This window comes from Nyctereutes procyonoides, unplaced genomic scaffold (assembly GCF_905146905.1).
Source record: "Nyctereutes procyonoides isolate TBG_1078 unplaced genomic scaffold, NYPRO_anot_genome, whole genome shotgun sequence".
Lineage (NCBI taxonomy): Eukaryota > Metazoa > Chordata > Mammalia > Carnivora > Canidae > Nyctereutes > Nyctereutes procyonoides.
In genome coordinates this window covers 6,581,721-6,593,880 of record NW_026575146.1, presented here as the reverse complement: position 1 = coordinate 6,593,880, position 12,160 = coordinate 6,581,721, and the positions used below count along the sequence as shown (strand labels likewise).

At 38.0% G+C, this 12,160-nt stretch overlaps 1 protein-coding gene across 1 annotated transcript in view; it reads left to right on the top strand.

Moving 5' to 3' along the window:
- The window catches only part of KATNA1 (katanin catalytic subunit A1), a 47,541-nt gene extending 35,446 nt beyond the window's left edge, over positions 1 to 12,095 (top strand). Inside the window, exons 5-11 of the mRNA XM_055309974.1 lie at positions 1,235 to 1,356; positions 2,605 to 2,710; positions 4,014 to 4,172; positions 7,386 to 7,512; positions 8,220 to 8,354; positions 8,669 to 8,795; positions 10,287 to 12,095. Of these exons, the coding sequence (XP_055165949.1) occupies positions 1,235 to 1,356; positions 2,605 to 2,710; positions 4,014 to 4,172; positions 7,386 to 7,512; positions 8,220 to 8,354; positions 8,669 to 8,795; positions 10,287 to 10,485 (975 nt within the window). The 3' untranslated portion in view covers positions 10,486 to 12,095. The remainder of the gene's footprint in view (positions 1 to 1,234; positions 1,357 to 2,604; positions 2,711 to 4,013; positions 4,173 to 7,385; positions 7,513 to 8,219; positions 8,355 to 8,668; positions 8,796 to 10,286) is intronic.
- The last annotated feature ends 65 nt before the right edge of the window (positions 12,096 to 12,160 follow it).

The window sequence follows — 12,160 nt, the reverse complement described above, 5'->3', positions numbered from 1 at the left end:
TGATTCCTCTTTCACCTTGATTTTTCCCACTGTTTTTTTTTTTAAATTTTTTTTTAAACATTTCACTTATTTATTCATGAGAGACACAGAGAGAAAGAGAGAGAGAGAGAGTCAGAGACACAGGCAGAGGGAGAAGCAGGCTCCATTGCAGGAAGCCTGATGTAGGACTCAATCCCGAGACTCCAGGATCACACCCTGGGCTGAAGGCAGGCTCTAAACTGCTGAGCCACCCAGGGATTCCCCCCACTGTTTGTTTTATCATAGAAACTGCCAGAAACCCAGCTTTACAAAAATTTGGCATTATTGAAAGGAATGCAGCAGTTTTAATTTAGAAACAGAATTGCCTGGAGCTGGTAATTCCCCTAATATTCAACATATACTGCTGGGTTTCTCTAAAAAAAGTGTAAAATATCCTGCAGTGCTCTGTGAGTTTCCCATTTTGCCCTGGAATGCTTTAGTACAGGGCTTAGGAGCTGTGGCCCTAATGACTGCTGTCACAGAGGATGGGAGGGAATCACACCTGGGACTGGGATGTCTCTTTTGGAGTGAGGTAAGAACAGTGAAAAGCAATGTTTTAAGAGCATTAATGAGTAGGTGATTAAGAGTGAGTTGTAAATGGGACATCTAGGTGGCTCAGTTGGTTGAGTATCTGACTCTTGGTTTTGGCTTAGGTCATGATCTTAGGGTTGTAGGATAGAGCCTTATGTGGGGCTCTGTGCTCAGCATTTCATGCTTGAAATTCTCGGCCTCTCTGTCTACCCTTCACCCTACTCACATGCATGGTCTCACTCTAATTAATAAATAAATATCAAATAAATAAATATCAATCATACATACATACTTTCCTTTTTTTTAAGAGTGAGCTGTAATCTCAACTACATAAACTGTCTTTAATCTTATCTTCTCTAAAGCTTTGAGATAAGTATCACTATCTGATATTCACTAGTAATCACTGTTCATCTCAATGTTGATTTTTTTATTCTGACTAATTTGTATGCATAATATTTTTTTCTTGAACATTTTTGTCATACTTTTTATGTAAAAATAAAGATTGAATATGAAACTCTAATAATTCACTCTGATGTTGATAGAGAAGAATGACTGAATAGCCTTGATTCTCTATTACTTGTATTATTAGATTAGCTCTTTTAAAAATATCACTGGAGTCCGATCTTTGTTTCTGAGTATAATTTTTGAGTCAATCAGAAGCTCTTGTTTTTTTCTCCTGATGTAGAACAAATCACCTGCTGCAGTTACTGAACCAGAGACAAGTAAATTTGATAGTACTGGATATGATAAGGACTTAGTAGAAGCTTTGGAAAGAGATATAATTTCTCAGAATCCCAATGTTCGATGGTAAGTTATATCACAAGAAAATAATTAGGCGCTGATAATGCTTTTAGGGAAAGTAAATGGAACCGATGTGGGCATACACTGAAGATCAGTCCTTGGGGATGGAACCAGAGTACATGCAATGTGAACCCAGCACTTGGTTTAGGCTCTACCAAGTTTTTGTTGAGATTTCTTTTTTATTTAAGAAAGTAACAAATGATAAGTAAGTTTCTATTTAAAAAAAAAAATCTTCTATACAGAGTGGGAATAAGATCACAGAAATTCCATCTTCTTTCTGGGACATCCTCTACTGGTGAAATGGCAGTGATTCTTACACATGTGTGTTGTTTTTGTTTTTTGTTATGTAAGCTCAATGCCCAAGTGCCGCTTGAACTCAAAACCCTGTCCAAGACCTGGAGTTGCATGCACTGTTGTCCCATTGTTGCTTGTTATTGATAGGTTTACCCTGTGGATGTTGCTTTTATTTTCTGTGATTTTGAGCAGTGATTCTCAACTTGATTTATCATATCTAATCAAAGAACTGTAATTCTGTGAGTTCTCTAAAAGCTCCTTTTCGAAAAAAACCTAAAAAAATAAAAGGCCCCCTTTCCCACAAAGTTAGGTTCATTCTGTTATATATTTTTCATTAAAACCTTATGATTTTTAGGTATGGTTTTGGGGGTATTTTAAAAATATTTTTTGGTATTTGATATTTATACAGTGAACATATACTTTCATGAAAATGCCACATGTACCAGTAATAGTAGTAGCAGAGTTTTCTAGTGGTTGGTGATGACTTCATAATAGTCTCTATGATACTCTTCATCCTTGGTGCCCATCTCTTAAAAGGGTTGGGGGCAACAATATTGTAGCCTGCCTCTGCTTTATGCCTTTTTTATTCTTTATTTTTTATTATTATTTTTTAATGGGCTTATTGTCTCTAAATCATGGAGTTTATGAAAGGAGCACCACAAGGCCAGGAATTTAAAATGAAGTCACATGATAAATACTTAGAGTAGGTCTATAGACCAGTGTTCTCATTCACCACATTGGAAATCATTATTGCCAAGAATTGATGAATCAGATTGTGCTCTGTGTATACTGGTTGGTGTGGCAGGCCTCATCACAGTGTGCTAGTGCACTGGTACCTAGGGAGGGGCTTTGCATTCTGGCAGCAGTGTAAAACCGTGTGCTTCTGTGGTTCTCAGGAGTGATTGCATACAGTTACATGCATAATCTAAGAGGGTGTTGATAAAATATCTCTTCTTTCAGGGATGATATTGCTGATTTAGTAGAAGCTAAAAAGTTGCTAAAGGAAGCTGTGGTGTTACCAATGTGGATGCCAGAATTCTTTAAGGGCATTAGGAGGCCATGGAAAGTAAGTTTATTACTGTTAATGGCAAGTACATTGTTGTAGAAAATGAGTATTTATTGTATTCAGGGAAGTGAGGGGGAAAAAATAGATAAGTACTCATTTGATGCAGGTATGTCTCAGTTTTTTTAAAAAATTTTTTATTAGAGTTCAATTTGCCAACATTTAGCATAACACCCAGTGCTCACCCTGCCAAGTGCCCCCCTCAATGCCCATCACCCAGTCACCCCCACCCCCCGCCCACCTCCCTTTCCACTACCACTTGTTCATTTCCCAGAGTTAGGTGTGTCTCATGTTTTGTCACCCTCACTGATATTTTCACTCATTTCCTCTCCTTTCCCTTTATTCCCTTTCACTAATTTTTTTTTTTAGATTTTATTTATTTATTCATGAGAGAGAGAGAGAGAGAGAGAGAGAGAGAGAGAGAGAGAGGCAGAGACACAGGCAGAGGAGAGAGAGAGAGAGAGAGAGAGAGAGAGGCAGAGACACAGGCAGAGGGAGAAGCAGGCTCCATGCAGGGAAACTGACGTAGGACTCTATCCCGGATCTCCAGGATCATACCCCGGGCTGTAGGCAGCACTTAAACCGCTGAGCCACTGGGGCTGCCCCCCTTTCACTAATTTTTATAGTCCCCAAATGAATGAGACCACATATGATTGTCCTTTTCTGATTGACTTATTTTACTCAGCATAATACCCTCCAGGTCCCTCCAAGTTGAAGCAAATAGTGGGTATTTGTCGTTTCTAATGGCTGAGGAATATTCCATTGTATACATAGACCACATCGTCTTTATCCATTCATCTTTGAATGGACACCGAGGCTCCTTCCACAGTTTGGCTATTGTGTCTCAGTTTTTTAAGAAATCATGAGCTGATCTGAAAAGAGACTGAAAAAAACTCTTTCTTGGATTTAGAAAATGTGCTGATGGCTAACTCTGCACTTACTAAAAATTCTTGAAATATTAAGTGATAAGCTACAAAATTCTGGACATTCTTGAGTACAGCTGTGTAACAAAAAGACAAATTTGTTCAAACAAAAGACTAGCAGGAAATACATTCAAATACTATTGGTACATATGATTATTATGATGTCAGTATTATGACATTATCTTTTTCTCATTTCTGAGTTTCAGATTTTTAATATAACTTTTATAATGAATGATGTAAATTGGTGATAAAGCATCCTTTTGTTAATTTTTTTATTTATCTTAATATTATATATTAGTTGAAAATTAGTTCTCAGTAATGGAATTCTTGTGAATTAGAACAGTGGCAGGTTAATCTCAGTTATGTTATTATTTTCCCAACAGGGAGTGTTGATGGTTGGCCCACCCGGCACAGGAAAGACCCTCCTTGCTAAAGCAGTAGCTACAGAATGCAAGACAACATTCTTCAATGTGTCTTCATCAACTCTAACTTCCAAATACAGAGGAGAGTCCGAGAAGCTTGTTCGTCTATTATTCGAAATGGTGAACGTTTAAGACCATTCTAATGATTCTTTACCTCTCAAATGGGGGAGAGAGTGGGTCAAAACTATCTGCAGTGTATAGAGTAGCTAGGCAGGCTGATACTGTTTCCAAAGTGTGATTCCTATGCCCTCAAAACTAGAGCCCTTTAATTACATGAGTTTTAAGTTTTAATTTGAGTTTTTCTGTGTGTTCTTTCCTCTAGAGGAAGAGTCATCTCTGTTGGCTTATAGGCATGTTCACATTATAAGATCTGCATTACTAATCTGCTCTAGGAGTTTAGAATACTATGTTTTTGAAATCAGTAGACTTAGTTATAATATGGTAAATTTAGTGTAGTAATAGTAACTCAGAACAGTGAAAATCAAGTAGTTATGGATTAGATCACCTCCAATCCATTAACTATGCTAAATACCTTGAGTTTAATGATCCAGCCTTTGGATTGTTACTTCTTTGCTTGTTAATTTGAGTTTCTTTTTTTCCTTCTTCAAACCCCACTAATCTGAGTATCAATAGGAGGGGAATATAAGTGAATGAATTCTAGTAGAGCATTTGGATTGAATTCAGCAGCTTTTTAGTGGTTATTTCAGTCTTGCCTCATTTAAACAATAGTGTAGTTACATACATTAGGGCAGAGTTATGCTTATTATATAGGAAGTGACTTGCATTCTTAACTCGAAAGATTTCTTCATGGACAAAACCTTGATGACAGTGTTAATTTGACACTAGATCTTACTTCATAGGCTCCAAATAAAACAAAACAAGCAAATGAAAACCCTTACAATTTGAGGTTATCCATTTTCTGTAAAAGCTTTTATCCCTGTATCAATTCCCATTTTCTTCTTCAAGTTTGATAATTCATAAGACAGGATGTAAATTCTAATACGTTCTTAATAGTTTATCAGTAGTTTATACTGCAGTAGGAATCTAGTGGAGAACCTCTTAGATGAGTTTGGAAAATTAGTTTGCCCTTTGCTTCAGGGGAAAAAAATTATATTGCCAGAATTCCAGAATATCCAGGCTTTTTAAAAATGTAAGCTTAATGGGCACCTGGGTGGCTCAGTCAGTTGACCATCTGCCTTCAGCTCAGGTCATGATCCCAGGGTCCTTGGATTGAGCCCCCGCATCAGGCTTCCTGCTCAGTGGAAGTTTGCTTCTCCCTCTTCCTCTGCCCCTTCCCCTGCTCATGCACATTCACATGCTCTCTCTTTCTCAAGTAAATAAATAAAATCTTAAAAAAAAAAAAAAAAAGTAAGCTAAATACAATAAATGGCTAAGTATGGAGTCTTTAGAGTCAGGTGGCCCAGCTACAGATCCTACCTCTGTCACACTTCCCTAGCTGGCTAACCTTGGACCAATTCCTTTCCTGATCCACAGTTACTTTATCTATAAAAGGAAGACCACAATACAGGAATTACCTCTGTAATGTTTGGATGGTGAGATGAACTAATGCATGTAAATTGCTTACAATAGAGCCTGACTCATAAAGGCTAATAGATATTAGCTGCTCTGTTTAAGAATTACTATTTTTAGACAGTCCGGGTGGCTCAGTGGCTTAGTGCCACCTTCGGCCCAAGGCCTAATCCTGGAGTCCCGGGATCAAGTCCCACGTCGGGCTCCCGGCATGGAGCCTGCTTCTCCTTCTGCGTGTGTCTCTGCCTCTCTCTCTCCCTGTATCTCTCATGAATAAATAATTAAAATCTTAGGGGATCCCTGGGTGGCTCAGCGGTTTAGCGCCTGCCTTTGGCCCGGGGCGCGATCCTGGAGTCCCGGTATCGAGTCCCCCGTCGGGCTTCTGGTATGGAGACATGCTTTCTTGCTAGAATTTCAATTGAGGATTTTCTTGGATGCTTTTTTTTTTTTTAATTTTCCTGAACATTTTTTTTCATATTCTATTTCTTGAAAAGAATACAAAATTTTTGTAAACAGTACCTAAAATCCAAGTAAGGATGCTTTACTAAAATTAAATTATCTCTCTAGAGGGAACTGATGACTTAGAATTCAAATTTTCAACTAGAAAAGTGAAATTTAAGTATTAGGATTTTCCAAGTGGACAAAAACTGCATCCATACTTTTGGAGGCATAGTTTTCCACACAGTGAATTGCCTCTTAGAAGATCCTAGATTATAACTTCATGGTCCAAAAGAACTGATAGACCCAGTATAATTGCATGTTCAAGTTCATAATGTTCATTTGCCATCATGGACTTTATTTTTGGATAAACCTTGGAAAAGTGCTATTCATTAAGCTGTGTTTTGAGAAATCATTGTCATCATTTAGGTTCAAACTCTCTTGTGCAGTGATTCTGTAAGTTTGGATATTTAATTTAAAAATAATTAACTACTTAGGCACCTGAGTGGCTCAATTGGTTGGGCGTCTGCCTCCAGATCAGGGTACGATCCCAGGGTCCTGGATCGATTCCTGATGGAGCTCCTTTCTCAGTGAGGAGTCTGCTTCACTCTCTGCCCCTCCCCCCTGCTTGTGATCAGTCTCTCTCTCAAATAAATAAAATCTTAAAAATACTTAAGTATGGGGCGCCTGGGTAGCTCAGTCAGTTAGGTGTCCCACTCTTGATTTTGGCTTGGGTCATGATCTTAGGGTTGTGAGATCGAGCCCCATGTCGGGCTCCTCACTCATGAGGGAGTCTGCTTTTCTCCCTCTCTGTCCCTCTCTTCCCCTCTGTCCCTCTCCCCACTAATGCTCTCTTGCTCTAAAATAAGTCTTTAAAAATAAAGACGATAAATTATGAACTTCTTTAGTTACTGTAATGTGTTGTCAAGTGAAAAATGGCAATTTAATTAGGTTTCTTAGAGGGAATCTATATGATTTTATTTAAGGTAATGGTTCTCTGTAACCAATTTTTTCTTGAACTGTAACTGGTAACTGTAGAACACTTACCAATATCTATGAATGTTTTCTTGCCACTATTGTCCTTATTGTTGCAGTGCACAAGATAATTCTGTATTTATATCACTCATGAATAAATAAATAAATATTGCCAGTTAAAGTACTGAATGGTACAAAAATTGCCATGTAATTTTTAAGTCTATGATAAGTTTCTATTAGAAGCTGTCTTTTAGCTGCTCCAGTTTATCTTCTCCCCAGTAATAGGACTAGAGAGATGTGATGTGGCAGGTTCTTGGGCTCTTTTCTAATTGCTACAGATTATGTTTTAAATGAAATAAAAACCTGGTGTTACATGGTTTCTTTATTTAGGCTCGATTTTACTCTCCAGCCACCATATTTATCGATGAGATAGATTCCATTTGTAGTCGCAGAGGGACTTCTGAAGAGCATGAAGCAAGCCGAAGGGTGAAAGCCGAGCTGCTGGTTCAAATGGATGGTATGCATGTCTGTATATTGACTAAGCTCTGCTCCTAGGGCTTACCCACACAACTCCTGATGACTAGGGAGGGCTGGCAAGTAGGTCCTGGAGATTGACAGTATATTGGGTACATGGACTTGGGGACATGCCAGAAATAATGGCTGTTCAGAGCACTCATGGGCATATACTCTGATTTGTTTTCAACAATAAAATTGAAATAAATGCAAATAAATTTGCTTTAGGGATATATGTGTTTTTGAAAAATTTTAGAAATTGGTATGTAGTTAAACTGAGCTGGTCTTTTGATTAAATCTATTTGAGTCCGGGCAGCCCGGGTGGCTCAGTGGTTTAGTGTTGCCTTCATCCCAGGGCCTGGAGACCCCGCATCAAGTCCCACGTCAGGCTCCCCACGTGGAGCCTGCTTCTCCCTCTGCCTGTGTCTCTGCCTTCTGCCTCTCTCTCTCTCTCTCTCTCTCTCTCTCTATGTCCATCATAAATAAATCTTTAAAAAAAAAAATCTATTTGAGTCCTATTTTTTTTCCATACTAAACCTTATTTTTTGGGGCCACAAATTCATATGTACCATTTACCTTTAGAAGCCTTAGGGAGACTTAACTATTACACTACCTTTATAATTTAGTCCTAACTATGCGATTTTTAAGTAGTTGAGCTTTATTTTGTATATTCTGACTTCATTTTTACTTTCTCCTCACCCTTTGTTTTAGGTGTTGGAGGTGCTTCTGAAAATGATGACCCTTCCAAAATGGTTATGGTTCTGGCAGCTACTAATTTTCCCTGGGATATTGATGAGGCGTTAAGACGACGTCTTGAAAAAAGAATCTATATTCCATTACCATCAGGTTATCTGCATTTAAATCTTGTCAGAAAGCTCATGTTAACTCTTTGGTAGTTTTGCTTAGAGTTTTTAAAATTTGGTAGTAATTACCTTTCCTGTAAAGAGACAAATGTAGGATATCTTTCTTACATTAACTGGTTTTGCTGTATCTAGAACCTGAAAGACTTGGTATCGGGAAATTTTAAATTTAGTGAGGAAGGGCTTTTAAATTTTTAAGCAAATGAGCTCTAAGAATTGGAAAGCAACTTCTCATTTAAAGTAGACTTGAGAAAAAATAAGTTTATATTGAAAGCTTACATTTTTTGTTTCCATCATTAGCAAAAGGCAGGGAGGAGCTGTTACGAATAAGTCTACGTGAACTGGAATTGGCTGATGATGTTAACCTTGCAAGTATAGCAGAAAATATGGAAGGTTACTCAGGTGCAGACATTACCAATGTGTGCAGGTATGAATTATTTTGGAAGTATGGGGTTTTGCGAGTATAAACGTCTGTTAGGAAGTTTTCATGCTGAATTAATGGGATATGTGAAGAGTAAAGACCCACATTAGAGTCTTTATTCACAGACAGGAGTTTTGGTATTAAGTTTGTGGAAAGGCGCTGGTAGGAATTTCGGCATGTTGCACATCACTGAACAGTTTGCAGTGCATTTGAAAGCTGCTGGTTCAAGAAGCTAATGTTAGAACAATCAATATAATACAGGAAATCAGTAGTTATATTGGATTTTTAAACTATTGATGTACTTAGTATACTTTTTCATAAGAAATACAATTGTGATATTGATTGGGCATACTCTAGGAGGAATACAATCTCATTTCAGTGCAAGGGTCCTATAAAATAGGACAGGAACAGGAATAAAAAAAAAAAGTCTCCAATCCAGTTGATTTAAGTAGGTTTTGTCCTAATCTGAGGCTACTCTTGTAAACGACACAAGGTTGTTGTGAGCATTAGTGAGAACATGTGTACATAAAGCAGCTGCGTCCCTTTGAATAAATAAATGGTGGCTGTTATTAAGGATGAAACTTGGTGAAAGGAGGGTCCCTGATTCTTAAGTTTCTTCTTTAAAAGCAAAAAACAGGGATCCCTGGGTGGCGCAGTGGTTTAGCGCCTGCCTTTGGCCCAGGGCGCGATCCTGGAGACCCGGGATCGAATCCCACGTCGGGCTCCCGGTGCATGGAGCCTGCTTCTCCCTCTGCCTCTGCCTCTCTCTCTCTCTCTGTGTGACTATCACAAAAAAATAAAAAGTAAACAAAACAACAAAACCAAAAAGAACTAATAGAGGGGAAAGCTGAAACACCCTAACCTGATCATTTAGTTTTCCCTACACATCTAGAAAATACTGTTCTTCAGCCATCTGGTTCTCTCCTGTCTTTCTGATGTATATTCTTTATTGGACACTTAAAATGAAATTCAGTTGCTAGCTTCTTACACCTTTTTTTTTCTTGGACTTCCTACTATCAGTTATTTAAATTAATTAATATCCTTATTTCATCATGGAAGATTTAACTGCTAAAAAACAACTCCAGGGATCCCTGGGTGGTGCAGTGGTTTGGCGCCTGCCTTTGGCCCAGGGCGCGATCCTGGAGGCCCAGGGCGCGATCCTGGAGACCCAGGATCGAATCCCACGTCGGACTCCCGGTGCATGGAGCCTGCTTCTCCCTCTGCCTATGTCTCTGCCTCTCTCTCTTTTTCTCTCTGTGACTATCATAAATAAATAAAATAAACTACTTTCAATAAAAATAAAAAAATAAAAAATAAGTAAAATAAAATAAAATAAAAAACAACTCCAAACAGGCCTTGTATTCTGATACAAGATTCTATGCAATACTCCATAAGTATGTGTAGTGGGATAATTACAAAATAAGAATACTGAAAAAATGTTGTTTACAGGTTTTTATTCAATCAAAATAACGCTGTGTGTTTTTATTTAAAACCTAGGGATGCATCCTTGATGGCAATGAGAAGGCGTATTGAAGGTTTGACCCCAGAAGAAATCAGAAATCTTTCAAGAGAAGAAATGCACATGCCTACAACTATGGAGGATTTTGAAATGGCTTTAAAAAAGGTTTCTAAGTCAGTTTCTGCTGCAGACATTGAAAGATATGAGAAATGGATATTTGAGTTTGGATCATGCTAAAGTCTCACATGCAAACTGTGAGAAACCTGCCTTAAGTGTTTGAATAATAATTAAATGTAGTATTTCATTGCATTGAGTGCTATATTTTTTTAAACTTTCATAATGGTAAGATTTAAAAAAAGAAAAGTATGATTCTGAATAAATAAAGGCAATTTTTTAAAGCTGCAAGCAAATCTCTTTTACTTTAGTATTAGCTAATTTCTTTCACTGACCATGTATGTTTGCAGCACAGATGCAATTACTTAGGTTGGAAGTGTCTTTGTATGGACTTCTAGGTACAGCATCTTCTCTTCCACTGTCCGGCTGCCATTCCTTTTAGGGAGTAAGATTGGCTCTAGCACCTTGGGTGCCAGTGAATAACTGAAAATTCCTGAACATTTTACATAAGTAGCCAACTGAGGCACAAACCATGCACCCACTGTGCCTTCCTGCTTGGCGTTACGGTAGCTTCCCTCCTCTTCCTGGGAGAGCTTTAAAGACCCTTCATTTTATCATCTACTTAAAGAGAAAAAAAAATACACACACACACTCCTGCTTGACTTTAGTCTGCCTACATATGAGGCTGCACTACAGGCTGCTCCCTTTGCTCTAATGAATGAAATTCATTATTAGCCCATTCTTTCATGGATACAAAGCATAATTAAATGAACAGTTAATGGTATAAGTTAATAAAAGTTAATGGTATAAAATCTTAAGTAAGCTCCCTGTTTAGGATTACTTTTTAGGAACACCTGGGTGGCGCAGCAGTTGAGCCTCTGCCTTTGGCCCCAGGTGTGATCCTGGAGTCCCGGGATTGAGCCCCACATCAGGCTCCCTGCAAGGAGCCTGCTTCTTTCTCTGTCTCTCATGAATAAATAAATACAATATTTTAAAAAAATTTTTAAGGATTACTTTTTAAAAAAATAACTGTATCATCCCAACCATAGAAAAGAGAGCACCAAGCCATAGTTCCTGGTCTCCCCGGTAAGGAGGCAAAGCAGAACAGGACTTTGCTGACTGTAAAGCCTACACTCTCCAGTTGGCCACATAGCCTCCTCCACAGTTCTCATGAGATTCTCTGTAAGCTTAATAGACTATCATTATTTGAAGTTAGAATTGGTGATTTCCAGCATCTTAAAGTGAGGAAGGACATAAAGTGTTACTGGCTGGGTGACTTTAGGATCAAAGTGAATCACATGCTATTATTTATTCATATAATATGGAGAAAGTATATTTCACAGGGCTGTTATATTTCTTATTAAAAACAGCTAGGCGGAAAACAAAACAAAACAAAACAAAAAACAGCTAGGCGTGATAAAACCTCACTCCTCCACTCTGCTCCCTGTCATCCTTACCCCACACATACATATCTACTTAACCCAACTCTAAGATGGTTTTATTTTTTTCCCCTCTCCACTAAGGTGGTCTTACAAACCAGTCAGTCATTATTTTACTGAACAATGTGTTTAAAATGACAGGTTGCAATAAAAAAGTAATAAAACAAAATAGGAAATATCTGTCATTTGGAATAAAAGCAAGTATTTTATGTACTACATCACATTATAAAACATGTTAATGGGGGTGATGGTTAAAAAAAGATCACTGTTGAAGGATAAATGACACTTAAGGAGCACAAGAGCAAGGTACAATCTAATTCCAGGACCAAAGGGCTCATTCGCAGTCTGAACCCTGGCTA